Below are 21,558 nucleotides of genomic sequence, written 5' to 3'. Positions count from 1 at the left end.
GATTGCTCATCCGCAGAACTTGTAGCTTTAGCAATACCAGGAGAATTCTTTTCAACAGTACCTCATATGAAACAGTCTGAATTTTCTCAAAACCTTCAAAAAATAATAAGAGATATGAAGCCAAGTCCTACCACCTCCCATGGAAATAAAACAGTCTTTGTTTCTAGACATCTTTCCAACTGTTCTCACGTATTCCTATACAACAACATTAATAATTCTTCACTACAGCCTGTCTATCTTGGACCATATCCTGTAAGAGCAAGAAAGGATAAGTATTTCGATATTGAAATCCACGAAAAGTTAAAAGAGTGTCAATAGACAGACTAAAGCCATGTTTTATAGTGAAAGATTCTGATATCCCTTTCCAAGACTCCCATTCCAAGAAAGCAGGAACTTGGGGGAAACACCTGCACTCATCTGAAGAAAATTCAGAAACTCAGCGTGAAACCAAGACTACTAGAACCGGCAGACATGTGAAGTTCTCTCACTTTAAAGACTATCTTCCATAATTGCTGTCACTAGGAAGGGGGCGTGTAGTGTCACTTCAGTTCCATCAAGTTTCTAATTAAGTAAAGCGGAACGGAACGTCAACACTTTCTCTTGTCTCCGCGAAAACCTAAGGTCGGTATTCTATCGTGCGATTTAATGTGCATGTAAAATGTAAATAAATATTATAAATAAGTATATATAACATTGTAAGGAATAAAATATTGATTCTATCGGAGTCAGAGAAGTGTTATTTTCCTACATTTGCATATGAGACACTTCATTCTCTATTAAATTATTCTCTATTAAATACATGTATATTAGTTGAGTATAGTATTGTTCATCTACATTCAACCAGTGTAGTATTAATTTCCTTTTTAGTTTTGCTTTGAGTGGCAACAGCTGTAAAACATTATTATTATTATTATTATTGGTAGAATAAACTTGTTTGGTTGTGTTTAAATTTTTTAGAGATATTATTTATATAAGAAATAAGTTGATGAATGGACAAAATGATGTACATTTACTGTCGTATCTAACATTTGGTGACCCTCAGTATGTGATTAAATATGAGAGGTGAGTACTTTATCTAAGAAATAATTAATTGAGTTTTGGTTTTGGTTTGCAATGGAGCATCTTGTTAAGAAGCGATCTCCGCTACGAACATCGTTTACTAAGACATATAAAAGTTTAATGTCTCCTCTTTGATGATGAAAATATAGAAATAAGTGATGTTAAGATTAAATTAGCTACTTTAGAACACATTAGTGCTAGTTTAATGACTCTTGATAACGAAATTTTAGAACTTGCCGTAAGTGCAAACGATAATGGTAAAAGTTATTCTGATGAATTTTAATCGGTTGAAGAATATAAATTTTGATAAAGCTATAGTTTGCGTCAATTCTTTTATAGAAAGTAAATCACAGCCAAACAGAAATATATTAAGTAATGAGAAATCAAAAATAAAACTTCCCAAACTTTAACTAATGAAATTTAGCGGTGAAGTTAAAGAATGGTTATGTTTCTGGAGTCAGTTTAAACGAATTCACGATCATAAAGAAATGGAATAGAAGACAAATTCCAATATTTAATACAATGTATGTCGCCAGGTACAAGAGCGAAAGAAATTATCAATAGCTATCCACCTATGGCAGAAAATTATTCAAAAGCGATTGAAAGCCTCAAAGCAAGATTTGGCCGCGAGGAATTGTTAGTGGAATACTATGTTCGTGAACTATTAACTTTAGTTGTTAAAAATGCTACTAAATCAAGGCTTAGTATCACTCAATTATATGATAAACTTGAATCCCACCTCAGATCTTTAGAATCCATTGGGATGACATCAGACAAATATTCTGCAATATTCTTTCCCTTTGTGGAGTGGTGTATTCCAGAAGACGTGCTGAGAGTTTGGTTCAGTAAATGAAGAGAAATCATATAGTGCAAGACTGAGACAACTTTTAAATTTTCTAAGTGCTGAGGTCGAAGAGGAAGAAAGAATAATAAGAAGCAAAGTCAGGTATGAAGCGAAGTGATCCCTATAGAAAAGTTCATAAGGACAGAGAAGCTATTACTATACCTACTGCGAGCAACTTGTTTTCGGGAGCAAAAGAAATAAATAACAATAATGTTGTAAATTTTATTTTCTGTGAAAAATCTCATCAAAGCAAAGATTGCTACAAAGCACGAAATTTAAGTCATGATGAAAAATTGAAAATTATAATAGAAAAAAATGTTGCTTTACGTGTTTGAAAACAAACCATGAAGCTAAAAATTGTAAAAGTAAAGTTCTGTGCATGTTTTGTGGTAGGAAGCATTACATTGTTTGGGTACTTTTCCGTTTCGCCGGCGCAAATATCGCCAATCAGACTTTATTGGCGACAGCATACAGTATACACATAAAAAATATTAAAAAACTACTCTACAAAAATCTAATGCTCTCAGTAATTATCTACATTAATTTCAAGTTAAATCTTAATTTGAAACACAAGCTTAAATGCAAGAAATATTTCAATTCGTACGAATAGCTTACTCAGAAATTATGTAAAACTGTAGTGCTTTACTTTGCTAATGCATTCTCATTAAGAATTGATGAATTTAACCCTTGACTACCTTTTCTATATTTTCGGCTTCGGGTAAGCGCTGTGATTGCATCCTAATTGACTTAATTACCGAAAATGGCCTTAGACATAAAACTGAGCTATCTGATAAAAATTCTATGTAATTATATGCCAGTATTGAAAGAAACAATCAATATGATAAGAAAAGGCTGCGACTTGTTTTGAAAATGAGGCGTAAAAGGTTACCAGCGAGGATATTCCGTTTGGCATCGGTTGTACCATTATTGGCGACCTTTATCGCTTGCGCCGACAAAACGGAAAAGTACCCATTGTTTATTGTCCAGAATTTAAGTAGAAATCAAAAGTTCCTGTCGAATGCAATAAAAAAATTTGTGAAATTAGCACTCTTTCTTCAACAGGCACTTCAGGAAGAGTTTTGCTTCAAACTTTAGTGGTTGCCATTCAACATGAAGGAAAGAAGGAACTACTCTGATATGCGCCCTCGAGTCGCCAAATTTCTCGCCAAACTCCACGCTGCCATCTTGCTATCTAAATTTTTTGTTTACATTTTGACCTTTAAGCCTAAAATGTCTCCAAAAACACGGATTTCGCACATGCAAAAACCACGTTTTGAACACACAATTTAAGCTAAAAATCCGAAACAAAAACAAAAAATTTAGATAGCAAAAACCTAAAGTTTCTAACCAAAAATATTTGACAAGAATCCATGTACACAGCGATATGTTTTAACTTAAAAAAAAATCTACGAATGGCACAATCTAGGCAACGAACGAATATTCGAACAACGCACCGCTTTAATAAATTAACATAACAACAATAAATTTCAATGAATATCATGTACACAGCATCCTGTTTAAACTTAAAAAAATCTACGAATTGCACAATTTAGGCAACGAACGAAACTACGAACTACTCACACCTCGCTTTAATAAATTAACATAACAACAATAAATTTCAAAGAATACCATGTTCTGTTTCAACTTTAAAAAAGATCTACGAATTGCACACTCTAGACACTACGCACTAATCAACAAAATAAACTAAAATAAATTTAAAACAATTCAAAAAAACAACAATAATGACAGAAATTAATACTAAAAAAACAATGAACATAACATTCTACAAAATAAGAACAAGAATAAAATAAAATGCACTTACCATGAATTAATGCTTTTTCGAACAGCCGAAATACCAATTTCATACCGCCTTTAACATGCCTCCACATAATCACCATCGTATTTATATGACAGCCAGACACACTATCCAGAAAATTCATTCTATGGTTCACAAATAATCACAAATCCCTATTTCTATCATACACAGCCACTAAAAATAATCTCCCAGACCCTCTTTCCACTCCTCCAAATACCCACTGACCCTCAACAGGATGGCCACAATGATATTTCTTTTTGCCGAACTTCAATTCAACAACTGCCACCATTTTATCTTTCCACCCTATCTTCTCAGACAGTAAAGCGAACCAACGTGCTCCAGCAAAAGATTTTTCAACGTCAACAGGGTTGCCATACAACACGCAATCGCGCCAAAAACCAACGCAGAACACATATCGCCACATTTGGTGAAATTAGGGCGTATATCAGAGTTGTACCGGAAAGAAACTTCATCTTCGAGCGTTGATCGATACTGGATCTGAATATTCCTATGTTTTAAAATCAACAGTAGAATCCTTAGGAATAAAATCAGAAGCTCATAAAAAATTAACACATGTTATGTTTGGAGGAAGGATATCTGATACGAATCATAAATAACTGTGTTATAAAATAACTGTTGAGAATCTGCATGCTGGTTATAGCTGCAATATTTCTGTGTTAGATCAGCCTATAATTTGTGGATCTATACCTAGTTTACAAAAAGGACCTTGGATATCAGAATTAGCTGGAAAGGGAATTTATATCACAGATGTTGATTGTGTCAACCCACAGATTCATCTTTCGATAGGCTCAGACTTTGCAGGAAATATTTATACAGGAAAAATACAGAAATTAAGTACAGGCATTTTTGCCACGGAAACACTACTCGGATGGGTTTTGATGGGCAAATCGCCAACAACTGGAGATGCAAATTCTATTGCTGCTGTTGTTACCTCCCTCTTAATTCACAATCAAGATATCAGAAGCTTTTGGGAATTAGAAGCTATTGGCATTACAGATCCCTTTGAATTGAAATCTAGAAGTGAAATTGATAAGGTCGTAAATGATCATTTTATAGCAAATTTAAGAGAAGATGAAGATGCTGATTATTTAAAATGTTTAAAAGGTCAAGAAAAAGAAGTACCAAAACATGTTAAGAAAGAAATATCCTTTTTGAAGAAGTTTAGGAATGATCCAAACCTGGATCAGAATAAGAAAATTTTAAGAGATTTTATTTTATATACAAAGTGTAAAGGAAAATATAAAAATGGTGAGATTCCGACTTGTGAAAAAACAGATATTGCAGTGTCAAGTGATGATGAAAAAGATATGAAAAGGCAAGAATTGTTTGAACCTAAGTATATTTTCCGATTTGAAGAGCCGGATTCAAAATTCATTAAACGATATCCAAAGATGATTGAAGATCCTCTCAGACGTGTTGATAATAAAAGAAAGAAGAAGTATGAAGAATGCGTTGAAAGAATTAAAAGGAAGGAAGAGCAGAAAAGAGAATTTCTAAAACGTTTGAAAGATTTAAAGAGAAAAGAACTTGAAGAAAAAAATTTTTAAGTTGAAAGAAAAGCCTGGTCAAAATGAATTGACGAAGTGACGGTCAAAATGAATAACGAAGATGATATTGAAAGTGATTTCGATCCTGAAAAACTTGACCAGAAAACGAAAGATCTTTTTAATGATGATTATTATGCTATTCAAGAAGAAGGATGTCCAAAATTTCCGTATGATGAGGATTCCGATAACGAAGATTGGAACCATCGGACTGGACCAAGTAAAAGTGACGAGTGCGGTGAAGAACAACTTGAAAAAAGTGCTTCTGAAAACATCAGGTGTTGAGATTACAAATTCTAAAATTCATTCTAAATCACAGGTTAAGAAAGAAATGATTGAGTCAACTCACACAGGAAGGATAAAGGTTAGAATGAAATCTTTATTTCATAAAGTAATTTTTAAACCTAAACCAGTTTGTGATCCAGACGGCAAAACGTTTCATGACTATTTGGATGAGCGCTATAGATTAGATTAGGAAGTGGTCGAGCTATAAAACTGCCTTCTAAATTCAAGGACTTTGAACTTTAAAATAGATTTTTAAGTGATCTTTAAAATAGACTTTTATATTAAATTTTGGTTTAATTAAATATTTGTTTTGATAAAAATCCTGTTATCAAAAGGTGGGAGTATGTTGAGTATAGTATTGTTCATCTACATTCAACCAGTGTAATATTAATTTCCTTTTTAGTTTTGCTTTGAGTGGCAACAGCTGTAAAACATTATTATTATTATTTTTTGGTAGAATAAACTTGTTTGGTTGTGTTTAAATTTTTTAGAGATATTATTTATATAAGAAATAAGTTGATGAATGGACAAAATGGTGTACATTTACTGTCCTATCTAACATTATTAGTAATATTATTGCATCTGTCTCCATAATCTTTTTAATCCTGTAGCTTCTACACCTGTCTCTTCAAAAACTGTAACTCGGGTTATTTTCTTGTTTTGTTTTTTCGGTGGAAAAGGGGTTAATAAGTTGCATAAGTTGCAAATAAATGGTGCTACTTTGGTAGACGGTTGCACGGATTTTTGGCGATTTACTTTGGCGCAGTTGTTGGCGCGGTTTTTACAATCGTCAGCCATCTTGAAAAACGCCATTTTTACGTTATTTTCCGCATAGTAAAGTATTCGAAACTTTAAAAAAATAAATATCGTTAAAAATAATGGATTAATTTTTTTTGTTGAAAACATTGTTTTTTAAGATGGCAAGCAAATGTATATAAATACATTTACTACGAGTATAAAATACTAAAGAAAGGTTAAATGATTACTTTCATATAACACAGAAATAAACCGCTATAAAATACCGCTATAAAAACATTGCGCCAACGTTTAATTGGATTAAAATATTACGTAAACTGAATATCGAAATAAAACCACCGTACCAACGTTTAAAAGAATTAAATATAACTTAAATTAAATACTTAAAAATAAGTAAATAAAAACGCGTCGTACACTAGAGCTAAAATGACAGCAATTAGTTTATTGTCGGTAAAAAAGGAGGAATGTCTAATAATTTTCTTACCGTTACAGCGGTTATTTCTTCCAACATGACCACAATACCATATACGGCCGTCTCAGAATCGGCTCTTCTAACGATCTTCATCTGTGATCTACATTTTCGCACTTCATTGAAGAAGCAATTAGCGAGGTTTCCTCCAAAAATTTAAAATAAATTTCCTCTGACCCTTGTAAGAATTTATAAATAAATCTTTGATTAGGAAAGCCAGGCTGGCGAAAATAAGGTCTCAAAGGACAATTTTTTTTGATTCCGATACAAAAAATTCTTGGTACTTATCAAAAACAACATTCATCTTTGAAGGAGACATTTTTGAAGGAATTCGAAGATATGAATTAAATTTTAAAATGGCGCGATAATGCACAAATTTTCAGCAACCTATCAGGGAGCTGATTACAGCTCGTTAATGCACAAATATTCTATAACCAATCAAAGAGCTGATTACATCACGTCTAGAATTAAAATTATTTAAATAATCATACATAATAAAATCATTTTAAAAAAGAAATGCAAAATTAAATTTTATTTTAATATTTAACAGCCATAAATAATGTTTAAAACATTAGATTAAATTTATAGATATTAAAACCAATTACTTCTAAAGTAAGGTGACGTCATTGATTACATCATCCACAGCATAAAATTTGATAAAATATCATAAACAATAAAATTTTTATTTCAAATAAAAAATGCAAAATGTAATTGATTTTTAATATTTAGAAGCCATAAATAATATTTAAAACACAGAATTTATGTATAATAACACGCATTATTTTTTTAAATAAAATGACAACAAAGTACCGGTTACCATAAATAACTTATCCAGCAATGGGTTTACCATAAGTCGTAATACTCGCCAAAAGAAAAACTGCCAAAAAATCGCCAAAATCCGTGCAACCGTCTACCAAAGTAGCACTAAGAAGTCCTTCTTAACATCATTCTTACAAAGGAATTTCAGAAATTCTGAATTTCAGAAAATGCGTTAGTTACGCGCATACGTACTTTTCAAAACGTGAAACCGTATCTGGAATTTCTAGTTTCTTCATTGTGTGACAAATTGAAATTCTTTGCTACAGATGGAGCCACAATCTAATCGAACTTGTATCTTAACCGTAGACCTCGATGTTGCTAAACAAGACAATTATGTGAAATGGAAAATGCATTTCTGTGTTAGTATGTATTAATTGTTACTCTCTAAAATGGCCGTAAACAACGTTTTGCTACTTTTTCAAGCAACAGGATATCTTGTTGCTTTAATGCTCTCTCTCTGCATTGTCGCACCGCTTACCCTGAATTTGCAGTATTTTAAAGGCCACTGCTTACTTTTCACAACTGGTAATTTTGGTGATGATGGTAATTTTAATGCAGATTGGGCATCGAAAGGTTACTGTATATATACTTTGTTCGTCGGATCATTACTAGTTTTGATATCTCTGATTCAGTCTGTCCGTATGTTTTATATGCTTCGAAAAGAAACTGATAGCTCTTTTTTGTCAGCATTTTTGGACTGTTTAATGACATTATTGTTGTCTGTAATGGTATTTGCAGCTTCGATATTAGTAACACTCGGCTTCAAAACATGGTGTGATGCTGTGACGCAACGTTTTCGTTCTTGTGATGATGCTTCAATAATGGAAATCAGTAAAGCGGATAATGTTCAAACTAAAGGATTCTTTCTTCAAGTGGGAACTGTGCAATTCGGAATATGGAGTTCATGGGTGTGCTGGGTCCTCCTTACTGTCCTGTCAACATTGAAATTATGTCGGTACCACGAGAAAGAAGTTATAAGAGTAAGCATGGCAAGGCAGAGGCAAAAAATAATAAACCAGTGTGATAATTCTGTTAGTGACTGAACGGAATGAGTATAAATTCTATATGTGCTGACTATATGAGGAAACATATTGAACAGATCTGTGTAATCAAGGACCTGCACTAATATATTAATTTTCAGGTTTGCATATTAATCTGTTGCATTGAAACTAAGTCAAGCTATTTAAAAAAATGGATGTGATGTGAATATATATATTCTATATAAATTTTAACGAACATGTATATACGTAAAATCAAATACGTTTTAGATTAAATGCTATATATAAATCTGCAATTTATATATGTGTTAGCAATGTCTTACGATTTACTTACATATGATAATGTTAAATGCTAAATTTAGTAGTCTTTTTATTATATTCCTGAAACCTTTAAATATCCATTAAAATATTTTTATTTTATCATTTAGAAATTATTAGATACATATGTGTGTTAATTGTTAATGAGACTAATTCAAAATGTTGGAACAGGGTCAGAAATTTTAATTTGTTATACTTTATTTTTTTTTTTTATTATTATTATGTCATAATTGTTAGGTTTTAAGTTTTCCTAAGTATGCAAACTTGACATGAATGAGTATATGAAGTAAATATTTTTGTTTTAAAGTGTATGAATTATATTTTTTCTTTTGAAGTAATGTAAAATTTTAAGGCAAATTTCTGATTATCAGACATATTTCATTCATGACAAAGATTGCATACTTTTATTGTAAATTATATGTATAATGCAATCTGGTTGATATAGTTGTGATTTTGTTTAAAACACTAAATAATGCAGTCCAAAATAATTAAAATAATAATTATTTCAGATTGATTAATTGTACATCAGTTAAACTAAGCATTTGTTTCATTGTATTTACACACATCTATTGTATTACACATTGTATTACATTTCATTGTATTACACATTGTATTACATTGTATTTACAATCACATTATTTTGTATGACCAGCTATTATATATATAAAGAATTTGATGGAAAGATACTATTTTATGTTTAATAGAAATTTAAAGCTGTATTTGTAAAGGCTAGGCAAACAAATATATCCTGGAACTATATCAGATTAAATGACTGTATGCAGATAAAAATATAGTGTTGAATTCAGTAAGACTAAATAATTACTAGCTTAATGTACTATATGTATTAAATTGCTTTGTTTATGTAATAAGAAAGTGTTGCTTTTGTTCACCTTTATTTTGAAATCCATAGTTACTTTTATGTCTTACTTTTACATTTGTCAGTTCAGTTATATATATATAAGGATAATTGTATGATTTATTTTTGGATTATCATAATTCTGTAAATGTAAATTCTCATTTATATCCTCGAATATTAAAAAGTATAATATGTGTTACAGAAGAAAACATAATCTACTTCAGATTTCATTTTAATAAACGAGTGACTGGACAGTTATTGTTCTAACATAAAAATCATAAACTTAACATTTTTCTGATAGTTTGTCGAATAGCTAACTTCTACTAATTTGAGTTTTGGCTTGGAAGAAGTATTTTTGAGATATTTCTAGATTTTGAGGTATTTGATTGTATCTAAGTTTAAGAGATTGAGTCTTTTTTTTTAAACTTCAGAGTTGTGCATCATCTGTAATTAGACATTCAAAGCAATCTACGTAGCATCATTTTCACAGAAGAATTTGTAGCGATTTTGCAAATTCAGATTTTTCTCTTGATGATTTTCAAATATATTTGTTCTGATCCTTTGCACTGTCAATGGACTTAATTATAGTTCCAGCAGAGATAAACTTCTGTCCCATATTTTACAGTTTTTAATTGCTATGTTCAGTAATCCTTTTCAAGTCCTCTTTGGAAGGTTAAATTTGAACCCCAAAACACCATTATCATTTGAACTCCCCCCCCCCAAAAAAAAGTATGAAGGGCAAATACAGTACAAAGTCTTTAATCTGGACTCGTCGGGACTTCGGCGATTCCGAATTAGGGTTTTTTTCCGGTTTATACATCATAAATTTAAATTTGGTAAGATTGCATGCAGAAATTATAAAATTAAAAATATGAAACCGTAATTTATGAAATAAAGAGCAATTATGATCTAAAGGATATCAAAATTTACAAAAAAAAAAAAAAAAAAAAAAAAAAAAAAAACTTAATATTAATTTTTTTACTTTATTAAACATTTCTTTCAATGTAAGTTATTTAAGTTGCTTCGTTTTATGTGCTAATACTTTCTGTTTAATTCTATAAACAGACATAATTTCTTGTTCTGTTACAAAGTTCCGCTGTTCAAGGCCTCTAATTGCTGTGCTGAGAATACCAACTAACTTGTCAGTTGAAATTTTTTTCGTTTTCACTAACCTCTCTGTCACTTTCTTCATGCCTTTATCCATTTTTTGCAGCAATTCCACTTTTTATTTGATGCTTTCACTTTGTAGATCCTTTGGCAGCTCCAGAATCAGAAACTCTTTTTGACATAATCGAAAATTCGAGCTTACTTTTTATAAAATTGCTCTAACGGTCTGCAAAAAATAATAAGCCGGATCCAGTTAGAAGATTAAGGAACAATGCAATATGCAACAGTAACTGAAATAGATAATTACATAATTAGCTTATACCATCCGTTATACATTAAACGCACATGCGTAAACATATTACGCGCATGGATAAGTACTACGCATGCGCAGAAAGTTTGTAGCTTTGAGGTCCGGATTAAAGATTTTGTACTGTATAACTATGTTCCATTATACAAAATTCTTATTTCTCACATATTTTGAAAATAGTGATTTAAAATATGTGTTATGTAAACTAATGTTTTTTTTTTTTTGGTTAATCTTTGGATTATGGTAACTTCGCGATTTTTTGGCGACCAACTCTGCTATTTTTTCCCTATTTTCACTTAAAAAAGCCCGACCAACCCTGCTACAGCAACCTGCTAGTTTTTTTTTTTTTTTTTTTTTTTGGACGACATTTTGTTTTCACGAAGTAAAGGCTTTTCTTTTTTTTTTTTTTACTCAACATTTTTTTCACTTAAAAAAACATCACAGAATTGCACAAAAATGGCATTGCGCACACTCTTGACTTTATCTATGTACACTGCTAAAGTTCTAGCTAGTAACCTTTATTGTCTTACAAAAATGTCGCCAAACTACCTGTTACCATATTCCAAATATTAGCCTTTTTTTGTGTGTGTGTCAGTTGCTGCTGGTATCCTACCAGATTACTACTCTGATAGTTTATGAATTCACAGATACTTCATACAATGCATTAAGTTCTGTTGTAAATTTGAAATTTGCTCAATCTCCATTTATTTTAATATTTCTGATTATAATTGCCATTCACATATGAGACAGCTATGTATAGCTTAATGGTCTCCTAGATCTTTTATTTTCTATAGTAATATTTTATACAAAATGTTCTGAAAAATTTCTCTTTTTTTTTTAATTCAATTTAAAACTAAAAATTTTTAATGGCATTTTTTTTTTCTTTTTCTTTTTTTCTAAGCAGTCATGTAGTATAAAAGCATAAGATATTATTAATTCTTGTATGATAATTTTTAAAACATTGGCAACTGCTTTGATTCAAAATATTGTCACAAATCTGTATGTTGTATTTCATTGCAAATGATTTTACTTGTAATCCCAATAGTCTGCAGTATATAGATGGACACATATTTTTTAATCTCAATTTAAATGTTTTATAAGTTTGATTAATATAAAGTGGGGAACAGGTAAAGTTATTTTCAAATAAAACCATATTGTAGGATTTCAGTTTGACATTTCAAGAAATATTGCTTGGTGATCAGTTTTGAATCATTAGTAGGCTATGGATGGTCACTTTCGTGAGGTGCTATATATATATATATATATATATATATGTAAGATAAAAATATATGAATAAAAATTATAGATTAAACTATAAACATTAATTCTTCCTCTCTATTCTAAAATCGTAATAACTTCTTTGCATTGCGTCATTTCTAGATCACTCTATGATCGGCTCAGCTCTGATGACGTAATCATTGGGAACTGAAACTGTCCTTGTAAACCAAAACTTTTCTCTTCGCATGCCTCCATCTTGCATAACTACGCACTTCAGCTTTTGCTCTGTACTGTGCTAAGATGTAATTTCGCTGGCTTGCTTTCTATCCCAACAATATCAAAAATGTAAATCTTCTGTGGAAAGGCACGACTAGAGTGCCAAGTGAATGTGGCCACAAATATAAATTGGAAATAAAAATGGAATTAAAACTGCCTCGACTGCCAAGTTCTTTAGATGTTACCAAGTTAGCATTACTAGCATACTGCGCAATCAAAATCTTCTTCAATATGGGTCTAATCACGCATCGACATTGAACCCGTTGTTATGCTGAATTCCTAAACGGTCATTCACTGTTGATTTACTTTTCACTAGGCATTCGAACTTCTCATTTTATCGAGAGATTACTTTCAATCTGTAAACACTACGCGTGATTATTTTTTTGAAGCACTTGCAAAACACCACAGCAGAAGAATGATCTGTTATTTTTTTTTTAAACACTGAAAAAACAAACTTGATGATTCACTTCTTTCACATTATCTTGGATTTATCACAAAACGATCATTTGAAGAGCTGAATTAAATTTTCCATTGAGGTTTCAGGCTGCAGGAAACTATCCTGCCGGCTTAATTGTCAAGTAACTGTCTAGGCACCCTGGGCCACTAGTGCAGAGAACACACTGGTTAGCTCAAGAGGACAGCCCTATTGATGGATATGTTTGTTTAGAAGTATTGCGAGGCTTCTAGTTTGGTAAAATCAGGAATTGTAAATGAAAGATGATAACGGTGAAACCATAAATTCTGAAAATCTGATGTTAAATTATAATTTATCAGTATAGAAATTAATATCATAAATATTTATAAGCAATGATTGTGTAAAAGTTTATTTTGTGATATTCTGTAATAACAAGAACCTTCCCTGAAGAATTATGATTATGTGAATTCTCAAACAAAAAGACTTTTGGACTGAAATGCTGAAAAATTCAATAGGACTCTAAAAATTAAAAATTTATTTAAAAAAAATTGATATTTGTAAATTATACTTTACAGGACAAAAATTTTATGATTTATTTATTTTTATGTTTTTTTAATTTGCTTGTGCTTTAACTCTTTCTCTTTAAAAAGGCTTCTCTGTCGCTACACCTTTTTCTTTTTGAAGGGAGGAATATGTAAGATAAAAATATATGAATCAAAATTATAGATTAAACTATAATCATTAATTCTTCCTCTCTATTCTAAAATCGTAATAACTTCTTTGCATTGCGTCATTTCTAGATCACTCTATGATCGGCTCAGCTGTGATGACGTAATCATTGGGAACTGAAACTGTCCTTGTAAACCAAAACTTTTCTCTTCGCGTGCCTCCATCTTGCATAACTACGTACTTCAGCTTTTGCTCTGTACTGTGCTAAGATGTAATTTCGCTGGCTTGCTTTCTATCCCAACAATATCAAAAATGTAAATCTGTGGAAAGGCACGACTAGAGTGCCAAGTGAATGTGGCCACAAATATCAATTGGAAATAAAAATGGAATTAAAACTGCCTCGACTGCCAAGTTCTTTAGATGTTACCAAGTTAGCATTACTAGCATACTGCGCAATCAAAATCTTCTTCAATATGGGTCTAATCACGCATCGACATTGCTCCGGCTTTTCCTTTCCTTGCGCTTTTAATATTACATAAATATATATATATATATTGACATGTCATTCATTTCACAGTTCATTATTAATGTCAAAGAGGTCAAAGATTTATTTTTGTTATCTGTAGCATTACTAATTTGTTCTTTAACATATAGTGTTTTATTTTCTATAGTGATTTTTCTCATGATTTGACAATTAAATAAGTAATAAATTAATGCTATATCAATATAACAGTTAAAGAATATTCTTGGTGCTGCTGCAATAGTTAAAGATTATTTTAATAAAACCTTTTTGCAATACATAGAATTTGCAGAAACTTTCTTTTGATTTTGCTTCTTTTTTATGCTGTAAATATCTTTATTATGTAAAATGTATCATATGAAGTATGTATATCAAACATAGTTGCAAGTTTGTATTTCTCTTTAGAAAAAATTTTTCCAAAATCTGTATTATGTATTTCCTTTAACATGACTGAGAATTTTTATCCTGTATATATAGTATATTTTTTAAACAGAAAATGTTTGCTATTGACTTTGAATCTCTTTGTGAAACAGTATAGAGAATACTGTACTTTTTTTTTTTTTTATGTTAATCATTGCAATAAAGCATTATTATGAAGGATACATTGTTATTTTTATTAGGTAACACTTAAAGTATCATTAGAAACATTCTTGTTCGATATTTTAATTTCAAACCAAGCTAGAACACGTGATGTAATGTGGGTATGTGTATACAAAATTCTGCTATTTAGATATTAAATTCTTTGTGATACTAACTACTGTAAAGAAAATGTTAATGCTGTATGGGAGAGAAACACTCCAAAATAAAATTCAAAATTAAAGCCAAGTTAACCATAGACTGATATTAGTTTTACAGATGATTCTTGTATTTTGAAGAATCCTGTACCTGTCTTCCTGAAAATGGAGTTTTTTTAAATCCTATGTGCTTGAGGTTTAATTTTGAGTAGTTAATAATTTTATTTATTAAAAAGCAGCATTAAGGATTTAAAAAAATAAGTACAAATTTTTACATCTTTTATTAGAAAAGTATGAAAATTTTGCATAAGGACTTTTAGCCATCCTGTATCCAGTTTAAGCAATTTTATGATGTTTTTATATGTATTTTGTTAGAACAAAAAAATGAAAAATCTATTTTTTTTTAATCCCAGTTATGTTTTGATTTGAAAATATTGTTTGAAGTGAAATATACCTTATTTTCTTACATATTTCCCACTCTTCTTTCTTTGCTAATTTTATCGCTTGAAAATTAAGCAAATAATTTGATTTCCGAAGGACACGGTTTCAGTAAGAACATTATGAAATTAACAATATTCATGGATAAAGAACAGATAACTATCACAATGTTATTTATTTAGAAGAAACTTGCATTCCAATAAGAATACATAGTAATATTAACATTACAATATCTAATAAGGTATCTTCATTATCTGCTTTTCTATATTTTGAATCTTTGGTCGCTTGTATTGTTGTCCACTGTTACTCCCTAGGCCTCAAATCATTCAATGCTACAGGAACTGCTCTTTGTATCATTTGCTACAGCTTTCAGGTGTCACTGTCATCTCCACTGTTGAGTCTGTCTTCCCAAATGCAGTCACCTTCAGAACCATCAAGAGCATCTGTTTTCTTGAAACTCTTCACTATAATTTCTTCATCATTAAGGTGTTCATACACCCCAAATTCATAAGGAAATCAACTAGCAAGATGAAAACGGTCACTGTGTGGACCAATCCATTTTAAAATTTAGGAGAGCTTGCTTTTCAAACACCTTGAGGAATGGGGAAATTATGTGATTATTTAAAAATTTTCAGAACTTAACAATAAAATGTAGAAATACACCAGTAAATACAGTAATTTTATCTCTGAACTGAATTTAATGAAGTTTAATATGTGACACATTATCGAAGATTTTAACTTTATACATATATAGTCAATAAAAAGTTGCCACTCAAAATTCTTGTGTAAACTCATAAAAATAGCGATAAGCTTTCATTAATTGGATAATTTTATGTTTTTAATTGAATTAAACTTAAGTATAAAGTTAGCAAAGCAACCACTTTGTGTTTGGCTTAATTTAGTCAAGAACTCTATTGATTCTGAGGGCAAAGAGGAACCTGTACCTGTTTGCCCTTAGAATTGATTGAGTTTTTGACTAAATCTATGCCAAACACAAGACTCTAATAATTTCATGTTTCTCTTCTGTTTTAAACTTTGAAGATTTTAATTTAGCACCTCTGTTTATTAAAATTTTGCTGAAAGGATTAGAGAATTTTAAAAGGAAAACCGGAGTTAGTTAAATTTGTAGGTAATTTTAGTGTAAAGTCATTTGTGCTTGGTTTAAAAAGTACTGAAATAATGTTCAGATATGTTTTATGATAAATAACTTCATGGTAAGTTATATATCATTTGATTTTATATGTAGTGATCGTACTACTTTTTAGAGGCTTTCAAGATTACTATATTTATGTGTTATTAGAATTTTACTTTATATATATAAAATTGAAATATTCAATATGTACACACTTTTTTTAAATTTACTGTTCCTATCAGCATCACTAATCTCCCCCCGTTCTTTTCAGTATCAACTCTTCAGTATGAAACAGGACTGTCTTATAAATACAATTATCAATTTACAATTCTCGTAAATGAAGATTCTAACATAACCAGTCGAAGTGCTGCTGTGGGCAGAAATGTTGGCTACAAAGTATCATCTGAATTTCTAATTTCCAATATTTGGGAAAATTCTGATAATCCAAAGGAGAAATTGCTAAAACTGGAGGTTATTACTTTTTCTGTTGTGCATCATAGTAAATTTATGTTAGATATATAGTCAAGTTTTTAAAAAATAATATGAGTAATTAGAAAGTCTGAACTAAAAATAGAAAAGTATAATGTTATTTTTACATTCATTTAGAGACAGAGGAAATGATGTTTTGAAAACAAAATTAAAACTTGTTGCATCAGAGTTCTTATTTTTAAAATGGATACTAACAATATAAATAGTTTACTATTATTTATTTATTACAGTCATCATTTTATGTAAATGTATTAAAATCAGTAGTTTGTTTTAGTATAATTTTAAGTTCTGTGTTTCGAGTTTCTGTAATATTTCAACTATAAACTGTTGCAAATAACTTTTATATTTGTGGTTATATTTGTCATTGTATTTTGCAGCCTGTGTGGCAACACGCTTTTCAGTTTTCTGTGTAGCAATGTTTTCTTTTTCATCTGTTGTTACTATGTGTATTTTTATTGTACTCTTTTTGTGTGCTTAGTAATATATGTTAATACAGATGATGATTTTTATTTTGGTCGCCATTGTAACATTAGACTGTAACAGATTATGGGCCAAGAATGCTCTAACTGTGCAGAAAAAATTTTAAAGCAAAGTGGAGATAAAAAGTAAGCAGCAGTTTGTAAGCCTAACATGGCAGTTCTTAAGCCTCACATAAGTTGGCAAATTAGTTTACAAAAATGTTAGTTTGCAAAAAGTTAGAAAGATATCAGTTAAGCCATTATGCAGAAAAAGTTATTGGCCTATTTGGAAATATTGAATTCCATTCATATTAAGTTATCGTGAAGATGCTATTGAAGTTATAGAAAGAAAATTGAAAAGGCTGATCAAGCCGTCGCTGAAGAGATTTGAAAGAGATACAGAGATGATGTGACGGTTTAAATAAAGCCAATAATTGCTCTATGATGGTTCTTATGAACTCCATAACTGAAGATACTTTACAAAAGATAATGATATTTGACAGCACAGAAGAAATTTGGCTCGAACTTTGCAAAATATTTGAAGATTCATCCAATAACCAACTTTACTACATATGTTTGCAGACCTTCAAATTCAGTTGGTCAGATGATTATATGGCAGCTCATTTATGAAAATTGAAAAATTTATTGAACAAACTGAACAATGGACTTCAAAATAAGGAAGAAAACAGACTCTCAGAAATGCTGTTAATTCTAAAATAATGGATACTCTTCCTTCCAGTTATCGTACTTTCAAATTGAGTTGGTTACTTCTTAGTGATCAAAAGAGAACTTCTTAGTAATCAAAAGAGAAAGAACTGTTGTTAAGAACTTAGGGCATAAAGTTAAACTTTAGTTAAATCTCCAGTGACAGTGGTGGAGAGTTTGACAACTAAGCTGTTTGAAAGATCTTGAACAAGCATGGAATCTTGCAGAGGCTCATAGCTCTATATATACACCAAAAATGGCAGCACTGAACAAAGAACAAAATGGCAGCACTGAACAAAGAACAAATTGGCAGCACTGAACGAGAGAACAGAATAGTTCTTGAAATGGCCAGAACTCTCAAATGTTCGAATGAAGAAATGGACTTTCCAGCTTTCCTATGGGCAGAGTTCATCAGCACTTCAGTTTACATACTGAATAGGATGGACAAGTCTTCAGTTCCTAATTAAAGTCCTTATGGATTATAGATGGGAAAGAAACCTAGAATAAAACATATGCACATTATAGGATCAGCTCGCTATGCTCATGTTCCAGTTCAGAAGAGGGGAAAGAAGAACAAAAAAGCAACTAAAGGTTATCATCCCTTGAGTATGATGGAGATGAGGTACAGCATTTGCATCAAGGAAGCCAGCACAGTAATTTGTTCCCGAGATGTCATATTTGAAGAGAAACCTTCCATGACAGAAAATATTATGGCACTGTCCCTCCAAAAAGTTTCCAAAAGAAACCTATCTCAAGATGATGTTAAAAATAAAGTAAGAACAGATGAAGTCTCCGAATAAAAAAAAAAGAGGAAGTGGAGGATATACCAGAAAAGGAGACTTGATCCAGAAGACAAATTTCAGCACCTAAAGACAAAGGATTATATCATGGATAATTCAGAAATTTATGAAGAAAATCCTCCAGAAATAAAAGGAATTATAAGTGGAATGCAGTGCAGCTGATAATTTGAGAAACGGAATGTGAATACTCAACACCCAAGAAAGATTTTTCAGAAATATCTTGAAACTTTGGAAGAGGCATTAATTAGTCCAAGAGGCAGAAAAATGGAAGTTGGCCATGGAAGAAGAGTTGGAAAATTTAAAAGGAAATGAAAATGTATTGCCTTGGCCAAAAAAAAGGAAAGTTGTGAAATGCAAGTGGGTCTTCAAGAGAAAACGTAATAAAGATGGACAGGTGGAAAGACATAAAGCTCATTTAGTTGCTCTTGGCTACACGCAAGTTTAAGTAATTGACTACAAGGAGACATTTTCTCCTGTAATAAAAACAAAGTTAATTAGAACTTCATTAGCATTCTCAGTTGAGCAAGAATGGCAGGTTCATCAGTTGGATATTACTAAAGCCTATTTAATGGAAAATTAAGTGAAACAATTTTCATGGAACAGCCACCAGTGAGTCTGCACAAGAAACCACATGGAGAAGTTTGCTTGTTAAAGACATGTCTTTATGGAATTCATTAGTCTGGAAGAGAAAGGAACGTCTGCTTTAGTGATAAATTTCTGAAGTCAGCTAACTTAACAAGATCCAGAGAAGACCCTTGTGTTTACATCAGTGAGGAAAAAGAGTTAATCATAGGTGTGTATGAGGATGACCTCTGTGTAACATCCTGCAAAGTCTCCATCATTCAGAAATTTAAGGACAGTATTGCAACCGCATTTATAATTAAAGATTTGGGAGAAATACATCACCGTTTTTCAGTAAGAATAAGGAGAAGGGAAGATGGCTCAGTGACTCTCGGTCAAAATGTCTGTGATAGTGAGCTCTTGGGAACAACCAATATACTAGATGCTAAAGGAGCATCAACACCATTAAATCCAGTTATGAAATATGCACAAGGCTATTAAAGATAACATGTTGTATTCTGAAGGAGCACTAAAATGTAGGCGGGCTGTTGAAGGACTTTTGTACCTGGCAAGAGGAACAAAGCCTGATTTAGCCTTTGCTACCACTTACATGAGCCAGTTCAATAATTATCCCAGCAAGGAACATTAGGCTGACAAACAACATATTCTTCGGAACCTAAAACAATCCAAAGAATTTGGAAGTGTTCTGTGATTCCGACTGGGCTGGTGATAAGATCGATAGATAATCATTTAATGGCTATGTTGTATTGCTAGCAGATAAAGCTATCCCATGGAGCAGTAGGAAGCAACAGATGATTTTGCCTTGCAACAGTTGAAACTGAGTACTTCTCAGTGTGCCATGCAGCCATGCTGTGGTTCCAAAAATTTTTGCAAGAATTTATTGGAGAACATTTTTTGAACTTCCCACAAAACATATTTGTTGATAATCAGGGTGCCATTTTTTTAGCTAAAATCCATGTTATTTCAGAGCGCAGCAAACATATTGAACTGCGGCATTTTTTCTTAAGATAGAAGTTGTTGAACTTTACCTATGTGCCTTCCAGTTCAAATGCAGCAGACATGTTGACTAAGAGTGTGCAAAAGAAAACCTTGTACTATAACAAAATTTCAGTGCAGGACTGAGGGAAATGTAATCAAGGGGGAGGGTTGCAAATAACTTATATTTGTGATTATATTTCCGATTATATTTTTGTAACCTGTGTAGCAACATACTTTCGTTTTTTTTGTGGCAACATTATTTTTTTTCATCAGTTGTTACTATAGTTCTTTTACTACATATATTTTTACCATATTCCTTTTGTGTGCTTAATAAATGTATGTTAATACTGATGATGTTTTTAACATTAGACTCTAACATAAAGACATCCGATTACTACTATTTTTTAGTGTTGTTGTTGTTATTTTTTTAACATTCATGCAATATAAGATTGAATTTATAGTTTAGTTAAATTTTTTTTACTTTAATTAAATACATTATTAGTATTAATAGAAATTTTATTTTATGCTTCTCTCTTTTTAATAATTTAAACAGTTAGTTGTTTCAGAGAGATTATATAAATAACATTTTATTGCTCATGAATTAACCATGATGTTATATTTTTTTTTTCAAATTTTCATTTACTTCAAAAACTAATTATTTTTTATCCATACAGTTACTCAAGCCAGAATTGCATGTTTCATCAACTATGCATTCTACTGATGGAATCAACAGACACTGGTCAAAATTGGATAATTTGTCTTATCCTCCAATTTACATTCATTGGCATGAAGGAATAGTTAAGAAAGTATATCTGTTGCCAGATTCTCCATCTTTAACAAATATTAAGAAAGGCTTAGCTAGCTTATTTCAAGTGCATGTGACTAATAATCCTGTTAAAGAGGTAAATTGAAAAAATGTGTTTTGTAATAAATATTATCATTTAA

The 21,558-nt window shown here is 31.1% G+C and overlaps 2 protein-coding genes across 3 annotated transcripts in view; both read left to right on the top strand.

The window, feature by feature from the left end:
* The window catches only part of LOC118181823 (microsomal triglyceride transfer protein large subunit-like), a 129,728-nt gene that overhangs the window by 33,174 nt on the left and 74,996 nt on the right, over positions 1-21,558 (top strand). For both annotated transcript variants that reach the window (XM_085819874.1, XM_085819873.1), the window contains 2 exons: positions 16,873-17,072; positions 21,288-21,515. In XM_085819874.1, the coding sequence (XP_085676000.1) occupies positions 16,873-17,072; positions 21,288-21,515 (428 nt within the window). The remainder of the gene's footprint in view (positions 1-16,872; positions 17,073-21,287; positions 21,516-21,558) is intronic.
* On the top strand, positions 7,685-14,895 carry LOC118181824 (transmembrane protein 179). The gene has a single exon (XM_085819872.1). It carries the CDS (start codon positions 8,003-8,005, stop codon positions 8,654-8,656), a length of 654 nt encoding a protein of 217 aa, XP_085675998.1. The 5' UTR covers positions 7,685-8,002; the 3' UTR covers positions 8,657-14,895.

The sequence above is a fragment of the Stegodyphus dumicola genome, chromosome 7 (assembly GCF_044657685.1).
Source record: "Stegodyphus dumicola isolate Sdum_Otavi_A_Nest chromosome 7, ASM4465768v1".
In the NCBI taxonomy this organism is placed as follows: Eukaryota; Metazoa; Arthropoda; class Arachnida; order Araneae; family Eresidae; genus Stegodyphus; species Stegodyphus dumicola.
The sequence above is the reverse complement of the archived record's forward strand: the minus strand, read 5'-3'. Positions and strand labels throughout refer to the sequence as shown.